The 16722-nt window shown below is 62.7% G+C and overlaps 5 protein-coding genes across 5 annotated transcripts in view; 2 read left to right on the forward strand and 3 right to left on the reverse strand.

Annotated features, from left to right (window-relative positions):
• The window catches only part of EMIHUDRAFT_115688 (hypothetical protein), a gene marked incomplete at both ends in the record, with an annotated part of 10418 nt that extends 2823 nt beyond the window's left edge, over positions 1–7595 (reverse strand). The window contains 3 exons of the mRNA XM_005777341.1: positions 2052–2217; positions 3697–5022; positions 6352–7595. Coding sequence (XP_005777398.1) covers positions 2052–2217; positions 3697–5022; positions 6352–7595 — 2736 coding nt within the window. The remainder of the gene's footprint in view (positions 1–2051; positions 2218–3696; positions 5023–6351) is intronic.
• A 1352-nt stretch (positions 7596–8947) lies between these two features.
• EMIHUDRAFT_457636 (hypothetical protein) lies at positions 8948–11252 on the reverse strand. Its single transcript, XM_005777342.1, has 7 exons — positions 11072–11252; positions 10596–10983; positions 10401–10468; positions 10275–10333; positions 10124–10203; positions 9675–9851; positions 8948–9489 (listed from the first exon to the last, which is right to left on the reverse strand). Exons 1-7 carry the CDS (start codon positions 11236–11238, stop codon positions 9331–9333), a joined length of 1098 nt encoding a protein of 365 aa, XP_005777399.1. The 5' UTR covers positions 11239–11252; the 3' UTR covers positions 8948–9330.
• A 133-nt stretch (positions 11253–11385) lies between these two features.
• Positions 11386–13370, reverse strand: EMIHUDRAFT_238054 (hypothetical protein; the record flags this gene model as incomplete). The annotated part of the gene is made up of 5 exons (XM_005777343.1): positions 11386–11489; positions 11810–12560; positions 12640–12726; positions 12794–12897; positions 12989–13370. The coding sequence occupies 5 exons, from the start codon at positions 13368–13370 to the stop codon at positions 11386–11388; spliced, it is 1428 nt and encodes a 475-aa protein (XP_005777400.1).
• Positions 13371–14334: 964 nt separating this feature from the next.
• EMIHUDRAFT_73997 (hypothetical protein) lies at positions 14335–14943 on the forward strand (the record flags this gene model as incomplete). The annotated part of the gene is made up of 1 exon (XM_005777344.1): positions 14335–14943. The coding sequence occupies one exon, from the start codon at positions 14335–14337 to the stop codon at positions 14941–14943; it is 609 nt and encodes a 202-aa protein (XP_005777401.1).
• A 403-nt stretch (positions 14944–15346) lies between these two features.
• Positions 15347–16644, forward strand: EMIHUDRAFT_238056 (hypothetical protein; the record flags this gene model as incomplete). Its single annotated transcript, XM_005777345.1, has 2 exons — positions 15347–16362; positions 16449–16644. The coding sequence occupies 2 exons, from the start codon at positions 15347–15349 to the stop codon at positions 16642–16644; spliced, it is 1212 nt and encodes a 403-aa protein (XP_005777402.1).
• Between the last annotated feature and the right edge of the window lie 78 nt (positions 16645–16722).

Here is a 16722-nt window from a genome sequence, read left to right on the forward strand (position 1 = left end):
ACGCTGTCGTGAGCCAGCCGCTTTTGCGGCAGCCGACCGCGGAGATCGAGCGCGCCGCGTGCGCGGAGATCGACATGGCGAGGCGACCGTCATCCCGTACGATGCCGCTGGCGCGTCGGCGCGAGCCTTCGGCTCGGTGGAGGGCTCCACGCTCGGCGCGGCGGAGGTGCGCCGGACTGCACCACTCCCGACTCGGAGCGGTGCAGTTCATATGAAACTGCGCACCGCTCCGGTGCACCGCTCCCGTGCGCAATTAGGAGCGGGGGTGGGCCAGGTGGCGTGCCCCTCTAATGGGGGGTGGCGTTCCCACGGGGGCTGCCTTCCCACGAGCTGGCCACATCTTCCTAGTGCTCCAAAAAAGCCCGAGAAATTTAGAGGCTGAGCTCCGTGTCTTGATTTGCCAACAACAAACCTAGAGGACTGAAGAAAGAAATAAAACAGCCAACCCAAGGGAGGGATGGGAGAGGAAAAGAAAGAAAGAAAACACACAACCCAAGGGAGGGATGGGAGAACGGCACGCCGCCACCACACAGGGATTTTAAGGAGAGGAGTGTGGTGCGCTAGCCGTCGCCCACCCTGGGGAGTCTGCCTCTTCGTATCTCTTTTCGCAGTCTCTCGCCGCTTCTCGCTGCAACCTTCATGCCACCTCGCGGCCGTCCCACTCTCGTCGGTCTCTCCCTTGTCACTTCCTCCTCTGTCGCGTCGTTCTCTTCTGTCTCGTCCTGCGACGCCGCCGCCTGCCGGTCCCTTGTTCTCGCGGCTTCTTTCGCCTTGCGCAACTCCGTCCTCCTCGCGGCGTATCCTGGCCCCTCGAGTCTATCAAGCTCCCCTCGCGCAAGGACCACATTTCTGACTCCCACTCCGATCATTTGCCTACACGTCATGTTGTTGCTCAGGTCCACTCTCTCTTCGAACACTCGTGCCTCTACGGATGATGCCGGCGCTGGGGTCCCCTTCGGATGCATCGTGACATCTGACAACTGAATTTCCACTGGTTCGTCCTCCTCTGAGTCATCTTCCCCGTCCTCCTTCCGCTCGGCCCTTCGCTCGGTACGTTCGGCGTGGCTCACCCTCCATGCCGTGAACAGGCGCTTTATCCACCCTATATTCTTCTCTCGTTCCTCTGCCCTTGCCTTGGTCTTGTCGTTGTTTCGCACCCATGTCTGTATGGCAATCGAGGCTGCCTTCCCCACTACCTGTAGTTCACTCGTCACCTCTCCCGCGAGCTCCCTTCTCTTTCTTTCGGGTATGGAGTCCGTGAGTGCGGGTAGCGTGCAGGCAATCACGGGTGCTATTTTGTCGTACTCCTCTTCGGCGAGCGCCCCAAATCTAGACCCTTTCGCCTTTAAGGAGGCTGCCCTCGCTCGTCTCAGGAATGTGGCGGTGTCTTTTGAGTCCGGCGCCTCCCGTTCAACTCTTGCTGTCGCCCTCGCTGTGTGTTTGTCGAGCTTCCGCATGAAGTGACGCGCCTCTTCCTTATTTCCAGCGCAGCTGCCGCTCAGTATGTGCGCCAACGACGCCTGTGGTGGCTCACTGTCTTCTTGTTTCCAGTCGTCCCAGTCTTTCAGTTCCCCGCGTCTCCTCCTTGCCTCGCGCGCCTCTTTTGCGACCTCATCCCTAGCCGCTTTGCACGCTCTGCATCCCCAGAACGCACTTCTCGTGGCGGGGCCCCTCATTCCCCGTTTCTTTTCCCCCTCTAGAATACGCCTGTGGTGTGCCCCATGTGGCACCCCGACCTGTTGTCTCACCCTGGCCCCCAAGATCGTTTTGGTCGTCACATTGTGATCCCCGACGTCGTCAAATGTCGCCCGCCTGTCCTTCCCCCCGTTCTCGTCCGGTAATCTCATCTTATTATCCCATCGATGCTTGAGGCTGGCTACTGCCACTTCGCTCCACAACCGTCCCGCCACCCCTGCCGTGTGCGATCCTGGCCTCACTGTCTTTCGATATTGCTCGCACACCCACTCGTGCGCGCTCTTACACATGTGTCCGTACGTCCGTCGGTCCACTATCTCCCTCTTCTCTGCGTTCTCTGCCGCCTCCCTTCGCACCGTGTACATGCATGGCCGCGTCCGCACCGCGTCCCGCACCACTTTCGAGGCGTCCTCTGAGTCGTTATCCCCGAGGTGCGCTGTCGCCACCGCGTCGGCGTATGCGTTGCAGGCTATTCCCACGTGTGCTGGCACCCACATGAAGACCACCGCCTCTAGCTTCGATCTATAGTAAGCGATCGCCTCCAGCAGTCCGCCTCTCTCCCAGTCCCTCAGGCCTTCTGGCATCCCTTTGCGGTGCGCATTCTCAATCTGCTGCAGCGCGGGTTTGCAGTCGCATAGCACTAAGCACCGCCGCGCTTGCGCGTCGCTCGCGCTCGCCATTTTGCGTAAGTATGCGAGTATCGCGTACATCTCCGCGTCTATCGGCTCCCACATGTTCGGCAGCTTTCCTCCCCACATTCCCGCCCCAAACGCTATCCGTATCTCCCCTTCTTCACAGGGTCCGATTCCGTTGGGATCCTTTACCTGTGCGTCTCCCGGGACGCTCTTTCCGAATCGTGTCGGTCCTTCGAACACGCCGTACGCCACCCTAGGGTTCGGCACGTACTTTCCATCCTCCGCCCTTTTGTCTTCATGGTCCTTTCCTCCGTCCGTCGCCGCAAAGTGTGTGAACTGGTGTGAGACGTGCAGCGCGAGGCATGTCTGCGCTACTTTCACGTTCATGGCTCGTCCCTTCCCCGACCGCAGCGGCTCGCTGTCTTTTCCCATCTTAATTCGCTTCCCGCTGCCGTCCTTCAGCTCTCCCCCCGTCTCAAATTCGTCGTATCGGAGCAAGAAGCGCGTTAGGGGGTCCTCCTGTAGCTCCCCTACTCTGATCGCGCTCGCCCCGTGTCCGTGCCCCACGAACAGCTCGTAGTCTTCTTTCTTCCAGTTTATGTGTCTCTGGGGCGCCCCCTCTGGGAACAACGTCTCATCCGCCCCGAGGCTCCCCTCCTGTCGCTCCCTCTCCTGTCTCTCCATCATCTTTCTCACCGCGTCCTTCGTGATCTTATTTTGCTCGGGTATCTCCTCCTCCCATGTCGCGTTGGTATCGAGGCCCGGGGTCCCCTCCAGCTTTATCACTCGATTGTCCCCGTCCTCTCTCGACCCCAGGTGCGTGCCGCTGTCTTGCGCCGGTTTCTTCCCTCCGAGGTAGAGCGTCCTGGCCTTCCCCTCCACTCGGATGTCCGTCCTGGTTCGCCCTTCTTCGAACGTGTGTTCTGTCATGTTGGGTGCGCTTGTGCACACCCCGTTTGCCTCCCTGCTGTATTCAATGAATCGATCGAGCACGTCGCTCCACGACGGAGCATTACTCTCTCCATCGCACGTCTCTAGTGCTCTGTCCGCTTGCGCTGCCTCCGGCCCCGATCTACCTAGTCTTCTGCGGTGTTCTAGCCACTCTCGGAAGGACGCCGCTTGCCGTCTCGCGCCTTGCGCGTGCATTAGCTCCCGCTCCCATGTGTGGGGCATCTTATCGTGCCACACCCAGCTGTCGCTCTGCTCGCCTTCCCATTCGCAGAGGTACTCCCATCCGTGTTCGTCCTCCTCCGTGCCTCCCCCGTAGCAGGTCGGCGCCTTCCTTGCCGCCTTCACCTTCCGCACCCTATCGGGCGCCCTCCGTTCCGTCTTCTGTCCGTGTGCGCGCTCTTCTATGGCCGCCCACTTCCAGTATTGTCGCAGCTGCGCCCACTCTGGTCGCTCCAGCTGCTCCGCCAGCCTCTTGTATTCGCTATGTTCCGTCGTGTTGTCTTTGAGGCCATAGACTCGCTTCATTTGCGGCCACGTCAACACTTCCCCGGTGCCCCATTCTGACACGTCCGACCATGTCGCTATCCCGTGCTTGGCTAGGTTACGTGCAAAGTCACACGCGAGGCCTTGGTTATTCCAGCCATGACTCCTTGTCTCAAAGAGGAGCGGGCCCAGTACTCTCTTTCGGCTCTCGGTCGTTCTCCACGCCTCGGGTCTGAGCGGCCCCTTCTTGCTCTCTTCCCACCCCGCTGTCGTGACCGTCTCCACCCCACACCTCCATTTTGCCTTTAGATATGCTTCGATCATTAGTTCGTCCGAGAGCTCCCTTTCCCAGTCCCAGCTCGGCTTCCACTCCAGCGGGTTGTCACTTCGGCATCCCAGCCTCCTCAACGTGTGCGCTAGGCTGCTCTCCACGGCCACCCTCGCTGGTTCCCCTTCCACCGCGCTGAGGGCCCGGTCCACTTGATCGATCAGCGCCGCCGCTGCGTACGTGTACGCGTGTTCCATTCCCATCCCTCCTCTCTCCTTCACATCGTAAATTTGTAGTCGCGGGATTCCTACCGAGTACCCTTTTGCGTTTAGGGCGCTCGCCCTCACTTGTTCGATGCTCTGGCAGTCTTCCCATGTGATGACCGTGGACCGGCCGTAGTAGCCGATAATGCCGCTCAGTGCTAGCGCCATGTTGCGTCGGATCTGCTCTCCTGTCAAGTGCGGTAGGTTGCCTATGATCCAGATTACTCTCTTGCAGTCCGCTACGCACCGCTCCCTCATTTCCGTCTGGCCCTCGCCGTTTGCCCACCCGGTCCTTAGCTCCGTTCCGAGGTATTTGTATCTCTCGTCTCCCTTCAGCTGTGGTATCGGCATGCTATCCGGCATCCTCATTTCGTAGCCCTCGACATCCCGCTCTTCGTTGTTCTCCCAGTATGTCGCTGACCACGCCGATTTCTTCTTCTTTTTGACCTGGAGGCTGTTGCCACAGATCTTTGTCACTAACCAGGCGCACTCTAGCGCGAGCTGCATCGTGGCTATGTCGTTGCTGAGGAACAGGCCGTCGTCGGCGTACACTAGCTGCGGCACGCTCTCACCCGCCGCTGTGAAATCAAATCCTCTACACAGCTTACTGACTGTTCGCTGCATCACGGCCAGCATGAGCTTGCTACGTGCGGGCGAAAGGAGGCACCCTTGGCCGAGGCCTTGCTCGATGGGAAATCGGTCGCTCAGTCCATAGCCCGTCTCGTATCTACCTTGGAGGGAGGGTAGCTCCTCCCCAAGTCCTTCCCTTAGCGCCCTCATCACAGCTGTCACGTCGGGCGGTACCCCTGCCCATTGTTCCACCTTCCATTGCACTTCGTGTACTACACTCATAAAGTAGGTCCCGAGATCGATGTATCCCCTCACGCACATCTTTCTCTCTATCATGCACTCTTCTGCGTGCAGGCGCGCGGTGAGTGTCTGCGCTGGCGCGTTCTTCCCGGCTGTGAAGCCGCATTGCGATCCGGGGACTACTCTCGCGCACGCTCTATCGTATTCGGGTAGGAGCATGCGCATGAGACCTTTTAACGACTGTGGCTGGACCCAGAGGTCGCGCCTTCGTTCGAGCTCCTTCGGGTCCTCCCCCGGCTTCATCGCTAGCATCGCAATCCAGTCATTCCATTCCCTCGGATACGCTTCTGTCTCGACAATCTCTACCAGCAGACGCCAGTAGTCTCTTTGAATGTCCTCCGTTGCTATGCGCAGTAGGTATCCGTCGAGTAGGTCCGAGCCGACCGCCTTGCCCTTTTTGAATCGTCTTATGGCCTTCTCGCACGCTGCCCACGTGAGTACCTCCTCCTTCAGTCGTTCCGTCCCCTCGCTCGGTGTGGGTTGTCCCCCCGTCTCGGGTTGGGTCAGCTCTAGCAGCTTTTCTACCGCCTTCATGTCAACCTCTCGCTTCTTATTAATCTCCCTCCCCTTTTCCGCTGCCGCCTTTCGGATTGCCCCCCCTCGGACAACCTTCCGCTTCTTCACCTTCTGCTTGGTTCTCGGGCATGTCACCTCTTCTTCTCCCTCGACGTACATTGCTCTAAGCTCTCCCCCCCTCGCCTTCCTTCCTGACTCGGTGTGTACGATGTCGAATACCGCGATGTGTACGTTGCCGTGCAGTTCGACGACCACTTCTTCCATCTTCTCCGTCAATCTCTGTCCTCTCTCCACCTCACAGTCGAGGAACTCGGAGGTCGCCTTCCCGATCTGTGTCTCACACTCCTCTAGTAACGCTTTCCGTCTGTCGCTGTTGGAGAGGTCCGGCGTGTCAATCTTCTGTAAGAGGCTGCTGAGACATTCCTGTGTCCAAAATCCCTTCCCCCCCCACTTCCTTGTGTATGCCGTTTTCAACGTTCCGCTCCATTTTCGGACCGCGTGCGTGATCCGTCTCCACTTTGCTATCTTCCATCGCAGTCTCTCCCTCTGCGACATGGGGGGTCGTCCCCGTCGTTGGGTGTCCCGCTGCCCGCCCCCCCCTTGGTCCTCCCCCTCCTCGTCCGCCTCGCCGGTCTGTCCGCCCTTATCCCCTTCCTTCTCTAGACGCAACTTGTCCTGCGCCTCTTTTATCACGGCCTTGGCGTGGTCCGTGAGCGCCTGTGTCATCGCCTTCAGCCTCTCTGCCGGTGTCTCGCCTCGGCGCGGTTGCAGCGCGCCGTCGTAAGCTTCCTGCACGGTCTTCGTGAACGCCTCCTCGGCGTCTCGGTCCAGCTTCCGGCTGACTCCTTTCGGTCGGTATTCCCGCTCTCCCTCTGGGTCGTCCGCCCCGTAGTATTCAACCGCCACTATCTCATGGTCTTTCCCGCATACCCCTGGCATGATGTGTACGCGCCCCATCACATTCGCTAGCGCCGGGGTGACTATCCAGTTGTCAATTTGCGTGCCCGCCCGGTACGTTGCGTCGTTCGCCATCGCTCTCAGGTCTCTCCCCACCTCGGTCAGCATGCTGTTGAACATCTTGTCTGAGAGAGTCAGTTCCTTTTTACCTCTGCTTCGTAGGAAGGCCTCCGTCTCGGCGTTGAAGTCTCCACCGATCATGTACTCCCCGTCGATTTTGTCTAGCTCGTCCCTTAGGCTCTCCCACGCGTCTTGCGCTGGGTCCTTTGTTTCTGTGTCGTCCGTTCCTCCTCTCGCCGCCACCGTTATCTTAGCCCGTCCCCTCACTGGCATGTAGACTCCTATCTGTGTCCACTCCAGTCCGCTTGCCGCGTCCTCCATCTCCACTTTCACCACGCGCCCTCTCACCACCTCTTCCATGGCCACCTCACCCTTCCCGTCTCTCTTTGCTTGCAGGTGGTCTGAGTCCCACACAATCAACACCCCCGCTTTGAGCGCGCGCGAGGCCGGGTCATTGTAGGCTGGGGTTCCGCACGCCTCTATCCCCATCGTCTCCAGGTACTCTATCACTTCGTGCATTTCCTTCTCGCCTAGGTGCGTATCCGCCAACGTGGCAAGCCACACCCCTCCTTCTTTTATGTACCTGATAATTTCCGCTAGCTTCTTTGTTGCCTCCCGTCCCGTGTTGCGGATTGGTGCGCTCCCCTTCTCCCTTAGTTCCCGTATCTCCTCCATCGCCCCCTCTATGCTCTCGAGGCCCCCGCCGCAGACGTTGAGGGTGGCGAAATGGGCTTGTTCGTGCGCCTTCTTCCCGGTTGCCCTCTTCTGTTTGCCCTTGCTCATTCCGTTTCCGTGCAGTGCTTTCATGAGCGCGTTCCACTCGGTGATGGGGATGTGCCACGTGTAGGCCGCGGGTATCCCCAGGTGCGCTAGGTCCTCGTCGATGAGGGGCCCCATTCCCAGGTTTTGCGCCCGTTTGTCTGCCCTCTCGAGCGGGCTCAAGTTGGGTTCGACTGCGGGTACCCCGTAGAAGGCTAGGTCGGGGTCTAGCTTCCCTCGCTCCTTCCGCCGCGCATTCCGTCGGTGTCGCTTCCACGCCCACACCCTTCTCTTTTTTGCGCGAATCGGGAGGGCGGCGACCTCTAGGAGGCGCTGGGCCGCGGCGCGGCTGGTCTCTCGGGCTCGGGAGGCAAGGGCGGCGGCTACCGGCATCATGGCAGGTTCGAACGGCGGGCAACGCCCAGTGTTGGCGCCTCACACTCGAGATACACTCGAAGGGGGTTACACGTTTTCTTTTCGGGTTTCGTGGGTTCCTAGTGCACTTGGAACCGACGAAACCGAAGCGGGTTGGCCCCGGGGTGGTTTCACTGCGAGTGGCCAGTGGCGAGTGGGCGCCCGCCCCCGCGCCGCCTCTCGGCTGAGCCTGAGGGGGTCGGCCCCCCCAGTGCTAGTCTGAAACGTACTTTCTGAAATGTGAAAACAAAAACAAGCGCTCGAAAGGTCGAATCTCGAAAATACTAATAGCCAAATCCCAAAACCCAGCCTGCGAGAGAGGCACTGCGCGCCGCTGACCTCTCGTGCGGGGATGTGTGCCGTTCCCCGTTCATTCACACCAATACTGATCTGTGATCTAAATAAAACCCTGGAAACCCTTGTTCACGAAGCCGATCCTAAGCGCCCTTCCTGCTCTCACGGTGTCTATGCTTCCCCCGCGCCGCCTCCACTTGCCCCCCCCTCTGGACCCCCTTGGGCGTATTTTCTACGCCCAGGGTCCCCCCCCCCACACACTACACACACACACACCCCGATGGATTGTTTTCTTTCTGTTTTTTTTCTGTTTTTCAAAACGCCCGCCCGCCCGCCACCCCGAGGCGGCTGGGCGGCTCGGCCCCCCACGCTCACCGAGAGAGATCAAAAACTTGATCAAAACACGACGGCTCCCCGGGCGTGTGCCACTGCCAGGGTGTGGCGGGGCTGTGTATGTCGGGGCTGTGCGGCTGTGGCCCCGGCGGCGGCGCGACGCTCGTGCCACACACTCGAGCGTCTGCTTTTGCCGCAGATTCCGACTGAGCCCTGGTCTGACACAGCCTGACAGCAAACCCCGGACAGCGCCTGACAGTGCCCGACAGCCTGACAGCGTTGACAGCACTTCTCTGACAGCCTGACAGCACGTATCTGACAGCCTGACAGCAGAGTCTGACAGTCGAGGGGCTCTGTCGCTGTCAGGCCCTAACGTGACAGCCTGACAGCTGCCCGACAGCCCGACAGATCACCTGACAGCACCTGACAGCCTGACAGCCAGGGCTCAGGATTCCGAGAGTGGTACGAGTAGCGACACTGCTTATACACGCACAGCTGGGCGCCGGCAACGAGAACGACTGGCGCGGGATCGACCACTAGCAACTACCTTTCGTGACATCAACTCCGCAAGCGGCAGAAAACACACGCGGCCTGTCGCAGGCCAGGACGCGCTAGACGTTGCTCGGCGCGCGGCGGACATGCAGTAGTGAGGGCGGCGGTCCCCTCGCCCCCCCTGCGGTGCGAAAAGGCTGACGCGCCTCTCGACTCCCCCCCGCCCCCCCCCCCCTTCGGGCGGGAAGGCTGGACGGCGTGAATCGAGCGCGACTGGAGGGAGGGGACACATCGCTGCTGCCAGTGCCACAATGCTGCTGCCATGAGTACCGCGCTACCGCTAGTACTGCACCGTCCGCATGATTGCGTCGTAAATCTTGAGCTCGTCCGGAAGGTACAGCTTCTCAAACGCGAGCGGGAAGGGCGTGTCGGCGCCGCACACGCGCGCGATCGGTGCCTCGAGGTGGTCAAAGCACGCGTCCTGGATGGCGGCGGCAACCTACGTCGGGAGGGCAGAGCGGTCGGCGGCGCAGAGTGGGGCAATCCCGCAGCGCCTGAAGCCTCGGCACGGCCCCACGAGCACAGCTGCTGGCGGGGCGACGCAATCCGACAGCCGAGCGGCTTCGCTGCGGCGGGACTCGGCACAACACTCGGCGGGGTGGCTGGGATCTAGCGGCGGCGAGCCTCGGCGCCAAAGCCGGCGGTGAGTGGCGCCTCGTGCGTCACCAGCAACCGGCCCGTCTTCTGGACAGAGTCGCGGATCGTGTGCATGTCCCACGGCGCAATCGTCTGCAGGTCGATGACCTCGCACGACACGCCCTCTGCCGCCGCCCGCTCGCACGCGCGCGCCATCGTGTGCACCTGCCAGCACAGCAGGCGTGGCCCTCGTCGGAGGACGGCGGGGCATGCCTTGCTGTGCTCCTGCGCACCACCCACGCGGCGCACGCGAGGCGCTCTATCTCGGCCACAGCCCGGCCACAGCCCGGTTGCAGCGGTTGCAGCCCCGGTTGCAGCCCCGGTTGCAGCCCCGGTTGCAGCCCCGGTTGCAGCCCCGGTTGCAGCCCCGGTTGCAGGCCCGGTTGCAGCTCGGCTACAGCCCGGCTACCTCGGCTACAGCTCGGCTACTCGGCTGCCTGTGCCCCCCACGCGACGCAAGTGATGTGCTCTCCGGGCGAGAGGACCTCGGCCTCCCCGAGCGGCAGCATGTAGTCGCCTGCAGTCGCGGAGTCCCCACTCCTCACCGCCCGCCCCGTCCCGACTCGCCGAGCGGCGGCGTGTGTGCGCCGGTGGGCACGTCGCAGACCGAGGAGCGGTACAGGATCTTCGGCTCGAAGAAGAGGCACCTACGCACAGCTCCCCCTTTCCCCCTCTCCGCCCTCTCCCTCTCTGTCTCTGTAGAAGAAGAGGCACGGGTTGCGGTCGCGGATGCAGGAGAGCAGCAACCCCTTGGCGGTGTACGCATCGCGCGGGTACACGACCTGGAGGGCCGGCCGTGGTCGGGGTCAGGGATAGGGTCGGGGTGAGGGTTAGGGTGGTTAGGGTCGGGGTCAGGCGTCAGGGTTGTCAGGGTGGTAGGTGGTTAGGGTCAGGGTCGGGGTACACGACCTTGAGGCCGGGCGTGTGCGCAAAGTAGGCCTCGGGCGACTGCGAGTGGTAGTGCCCGCCATGCCCCACCGCTTGCGCCGGCGCACGGATCGTCAGCCCGCCGCAGTCGAACTCGGCGCCAGAGCGGTACCGGAACTTAGCAGCCTCGTTGCAAATCTGGTCCATCGCCGGGAAGATGTAGTCGGCGAACTGGACCTCGGCGATGGCGGTGCTACCCACCGCGGCCAGCCCGATCCCAAATCCCACGAGCCCCTGCTCGTTGATCGGCATGTTGAGCACCCTCTCCTCCCCAAACTCGTCGCGCAGGCCCATCGTGCAGCGGAAGACGCCGCCAAAGGCGACGTCCTCACCAAAGACGACGGCCGACTCGTCGGTCTTCAGCGCTATCCTGCGAATGCGGCGCGGCGGATCAAACTCGAGGGCGCTGGCGCGCGGTCGCGGCCCCGAGGCCGGGCCGTGGATGGCGGCGGTGGCACCTGAGGGCGTCGTTGATTGCGGCGACCATGGTGAGCTTTTTGGTCTCAGGCTCCTCCTCCGGCGCATCCGACGGGGCGGTCGAAAGCGGCCGCGCAGCTCCGCGCAGGCTCGGAGCCGCGACGCCACGGAGCTGCCGAGCGGCACGGCGTGGCAGACTGGATAGCATGGAGATGGGAACGCGCTCGAGGCCGGCTGGGACGCAAGGACGTGATTTTTTTCCTCGGGATGCCCCGAAACGTAACCAGAATTCGCACATACCGGTACATCATGCTCGGTCAGAAGTGGAAAGACGAATCGTGGCGGCTTAGCGCTTCTAGGCTGCCAGCCCGAACAGCCGCTCGGTCAGCGCGTTTGAGAATGTGGCCCGCGCGTCCGCTGCGTCGCGCACCGCGAGGAAATCGTCAAACGGCTCCTCTCCTGTTCACAGCGCCGCGAATGTGAAGAGTGTGGCTTGCGCCGGAGAGGCGAGAGGCGCTCGCCGACGGCGGCAGCGAGGGTGGGCCGCGAGTAGAGGTTGACCCACTTGCCTAGGTGGATGCGCGCGTCGCCGCGCTGCATCGCGTACGCCTGTTCACACCGCGTTGCTCTGGAGAGACGCTGCCTCTCCCCGCGCCGCCGCGCCGCCGCGCCGAGCTGCATCGCGCACGCCTCGAGCGCGTCGTTGTACTCGGCGACGCCGGAAGTCTGCGCAACGACGGTGCAGAACCAGGCAACCGCCTCGCCCGAGTGCTCTCCACCAAAGTCGGCCCCGGCAGACAGGTAGGACTGCCTGTGCTCTGGCGGCGTGAAGCGCACCTCAATGGCCATCCAGGGCCGGGCGGCCCCACTCCGGTACAAGCTCTCGTAGAGCGCGATCGCGTCGCGCGTCACCTCGGCCGTCTTTGCGCGTGGAACCGTAAACTCGAGCTCCTGGTGGAGCGGGTACAGCGTCTGGGTAAACGCGTCTGCCGAATCGAGCACTTGCTCCGGGAAGCAGCCGCCAATCTTGGGCTGCAGCCGGCCGACGCACCCCGGGAGGCAGCCTCCAGACGAGAGCGGGCTGAGCAGCCACGAGATGGCGCAGTTCTGAAGGCTCTCCTTGGTGAGCTCAAGCCCGACCTCGAAGCAGTTGCAGCAGCGTGGCGCCTCCTCTGTGCGGTTCCAAGTCTGCAGCAAGCACTGATCGGCAAACGGGAAGACGAGCAGCGCGGTGTGCTCGTTGCTCGCCACGAGGTCTTCGATCGAAGCGAGGGTCTGCGGGAGCCCGGCCGTCGTCTCGGACTTGTGCAAGCAGAACGCCGGGACGACGCGGAAAGTTGCGCCGGCGATGATCCCCGAGGCACCGATGCCGCCGATGGCGGCACGGAAACCGTGCTGCGTGTCTGGGTCAGCTGCGCTGCAGTGGTGTACCATTCCGGCGCCATCGACAATGTCGAGGCCAATCACGCTATCCGAGACGAAGCCGAGCCCGACGTCGCGTGCCGAGCCTGAAGGATATAGTGAACACAGCTGAATACAGTCGAATGCGGCGGGATTGTATTCCGCGTCTAAGCGCGCCGTGCACGTCCGTCGACAGGATGCCTCCGACCGACTGCGCGTTGTGCGACGGGAGCGCGGCGATGGCGAGGCCGTGCCTCGACAGCATGCGCGTGAGGTCGCGCATCCGAGTCCCTCCCTGGACGTGGACGTGCGTCTCGCCTATTCACAGCGGCTGGTGTGAGGGGATTGCTGTGACCTGGTACCCACCCATGGCGAGCACAGTGTGTCTCGCCGTTGACCTTGACCGGCGTCACGTCTGTGTCGGAAACGCGGTCCAGCGAGACGAGTAGGCCGTCGGTCCAGATGCCTAAGCGATGTTTAATGAGCTCTAAGCAATGAGTAGAGAAAGAGAAGACCGAAGCGCGCAGGTTTGCCCGGGTTGAAGGAGTGACCCGCACCAACCACGCGCACGCTTTGCCCTGAAGCGGCCGCGCCCTTCACCACCTCGCTCAGTGCCTCGAGCGTGGCTGGCTTCGCGATGCTCGCTGGCTTCGGAAGCGTGGCGCACGTCCAGTTGCTCCACGTCTCGCAAGCGCCGCAGCAGCGCTGCCGCCCCTCGAGGAGGTGGTACTGCCAGCACGAGAGCCAGTAGCAGCAGACATTCGCGCTCGTCAGGCACGAGAACGAAGCGCAGCCGACTGGCCCGACCCAAGGCGTTGCTGCGGCGGTTGCGCCACCGCCCGTTGTTGCACCGCCCGTTTCAGCGGCATTTTCGGCGCGTCGGCGCGCCATGAACTGCGCCGAAGGCGGCACAACCTTGGGCGGGATCGCCCTGGCCATGGCGAGCGCTCACTCAACTAATTCGATCAAACCAAGGACACGGGGCGGCAGCACAGGAAGAGGTGGGGCGGGGGGTGGAAAGGCGGCGGCGGCGTGTGGGTCGTGGTGTGTGTGGGGGGGGGGCGGCACGACAAAAGTACTGCGAGAAGGGCTAGCGGTAGGCCGCTAGCCCATGAGGAGAGCGTCCATAGACACCTCACTAGACCCCACATACGGTCTCGTCCGTGCCTCGCCGGCCGGCGAGATTGCTAGAGGTGGAGCAAACTGCTCTAGCCTCACACATCACTTCCTGTCGTCTGTTGTTTGAGTTGTGCCCTTGTTTGTGCCCTTGGCACCGTGGAGTGCTGGGGGGGGCGACAGGGAGGATGTGGCCCTGAGTTATGTGTACGCCGACTCAGGGTGTGTGGCAGCCAGCTGGCTGTGTGTCTTGTGAGCTTGTTTGTGTCTGTGTGTCGCTCGTGCGTGTCGTCATCATCTGTCTAGCGTCCACCCATACCGCGTTGGTGTCCAGTCCGAGCCTGGCTGTTCTTCACCTTACTACCTACCTACCTAAAAGTACTGTGAAATCTTCTTCCCTTTTCACGCCACCACGTGACATACCTGATACGTGACAAAACCTACAACAACGAACCAAAGGCGAACCGGCGGCTGGCGAGGTACTCCCACGCCTCTCGGGGTTTTGTCTGGCCGAGTCAACCCGAGCCTCGACGAGACTGCGTCAGCTGTTCCCACAGCAGGCTCTGGAAGTACCTCGCCAGACCGGCGGGCACTTCCCGAAACTTCGTTGCGCCTCGGCGACCTGCTGTCGAAATCACGCAATCTCTCCCTCGATCCACCGCGCGACGCCATGTCGGTGGCGCGCGGCAAAGCCTCCAGGACTACCGCCGCCGGCCCAGCCACACCCCTCGCCTCTCCCTGTAAGCGGAGGCGACGCCCGCCAGATGGCCTGATGCCGGCCCCGCCGATGGAGAGGGAGCATCCTGTGATTGAGCACTCGGTTGTCGGGCGGTCTGCAGCCTTATCGGTCGATGGAGTCTATCGCTACGGCCTCACGCGCACGTGGAGCAGCAGCGGAACGGCGGCAGCACGGCAGAGTAATCCGCTGCTCTTCGTCGGCCTCAACCCATCCACAGCAGACGGCGATTCGGACGATCCCACAATCCGGCGCGTGATCCGCTTCGCCATGGCGTGGGGCCACGACAGCATCTTCGTGTGCAACCTCTTTGCCTATCGCAGCACGCAGCCAGCCGCACTCAAGGCGGCCGCAGATCCAGTGGGCGCGCTCGCCAATGACGCCGCTCTCGCAGATGCGGCGCGCCGTGCCGGCCGCGTGCTATGCGGCTGGGGGAACGGCCTCCTCCCAGGCAGCAAGGCTGTAGCCCGCATGATGCGCGCGCGCGTGCAAGAGGTGCTGGAAATCTTGTCCGAGGGAGCCGGAGCGGAGCGAATCTGCTGCCTGCACGTCACCCTGCAGCAGCAGCCGCAGCACCCGTTGTATGTCCGGGCCGACGCGCGGCCGAAGCCGTTCCCACCGCAAACAGCGCGAGAAGCGGAGGCCGTGTTGAGGGCTTGACACGTTGCGAGAGTTGGTGAGAGCGAGCTGTGTGAGGGGGATTGAGTCATCGAGTGACGTCTGACGAGAGCCTCACATCATGAACACAAGGTTTTTTGTCTCTCTCTCAGTGTATGTGGTTCTTGCGAACATACCCGAGGGTGAACTGCTGACAGGGTTTGCGATGAGGAGCGATCGACGATCGTGCGATCCGAACGTGGGTCGTGGCATTCGGGTGATCAGATCACTACCGCCGAAGCGCAAGCGCTTGGTTTTGTATCCTTGGAGCACTTGGAGTGCAGTCATCAGCCGCACGCCCAGGACCGGGGAGCTAAGAAGCGCACCCAGTGCGTGCGCTGTAACTTTTGTTCTAAGTTTGCCCGCCGGACGAAAACGCCGCTGAACCCTGGGGGCCCGCGGCCCGATGCCGCTGCCTGCTGGATGGCGAGACCCGGACATTGTGATGGTTGGCAAGGGAAAGTGGGCCCAGATTGCATACCCGCGGCCTGGTCCACAGCCACACCGGCCGTACGACCTTGCGCACCTGAAGAATAATACGATTATCACGGTGCTGATCGCTGCCCTGCGGGAGGAGCGCTGCCCTGAGACGGTGCTGAGTGCCTTCAGAGCTGCCGCCCACCCAAAGCGGGTGCGGTTGGGTTTGGTGCAGCAAAACGCGCCAGGCGACACCGACTGCATTGCCGAGGCGTGTCGCCGATTGGGCGTGCCGTTGCAAGACCTGGGCATGGGTAGATTCGCCAACCCATCGCATTGCGCGCTATTTGGCCGCGCGCGTGTCCTACGCATGAACGCGAGTGAGGCCGCTGGGCCTGTGTACGCCCGTGCCCAACAGCGGCAGCTGGTCCGCGACGAGGACGACTTTTGCCTCCAAATCGACGCGCACACGGAGTTTGGGCGCCACTGGGACATGAGGATGCTCGCTGAGTGGGGCGCGGCGGCGAATGAATATGCCATTTTGACAGCCTACCCGCCGAATGCAATGCAACTCGGGAAGAACGTTAACGGGCATTGGGAGATGCCGCACTTTTGCCGCGCGCGAGTCGTGTCGCCCGGCATCGTGAGGAACGAGCAGGCATCAGCCGCCGCAGGCTTGACCCGGCCGCTCATGACGGCGCTCTGGGGGGCAGGGCTCTCCTTCAGCCGCTGCCACGCCGAGCGGCGAGTGCCCGCCGACCCGCACCTGCGTCACGTCTTCGACGGCGAGGAGTACAGCCGGGGCGCGCGACTGTGGACGAGCGGGTACGACTTTTACAGTCCCACGCGCCCCATCATCGGCACCTATTACGGCACCGACAAGGGCGGCAAGGGCGGCTGGCGGAGCGTCCACGCCGAGTGGATGGCATCGCAGGCGCGGCTGAGCACTCTCCTCCTCGGACGCGGGAGCAGCCAGAGCCCCTCGGCGAGGGCGTCGCTCGGAGAGTACGCGCTCGGCACGCGGCGCGCGCTCTCGAGCGGTGTGAGGCAGCCCTGCTACGAACTTCCCGAGCCTCTCGGAACTGCAATAGGCGCACGCTCGAGCAGTATGCGGCCTTTTCGGGCGTCGACGTGTCGGCCGGCCAGTCTCGGCGCCGCTGCCTCGTCGACTATGTCCCGTGGGATGACGCCGACCTCGCCGCGGCGGCACCGGGGGAGAGGGCGAGGCGCAGGGCTGCACGCCGGGCGGGGAAGGCCGCGCAGAGAGCGATGAGGCCAACGGCTTAATTTTTGGGAACGTGCACTTGGCGAGCCCCTCGCCCCACGTATGTAGGAAGGTGAAGAACAGTCAGGCTCGGACGGGAA

The sequence above is a fragment of the Emiliania huxleyi genome, assembly GCF_000372725.1.
Source record: "Emiliania huxleyi CCMP1516 unplaced genomic scaffold EMIHUscaffold_261, whole genome shotgun sequence".
NCBI lineage: Eukaryota > Haptophyta > Isochrysidales > Noelaerhabdaceae > Emiliania > Emiliania huxleyi.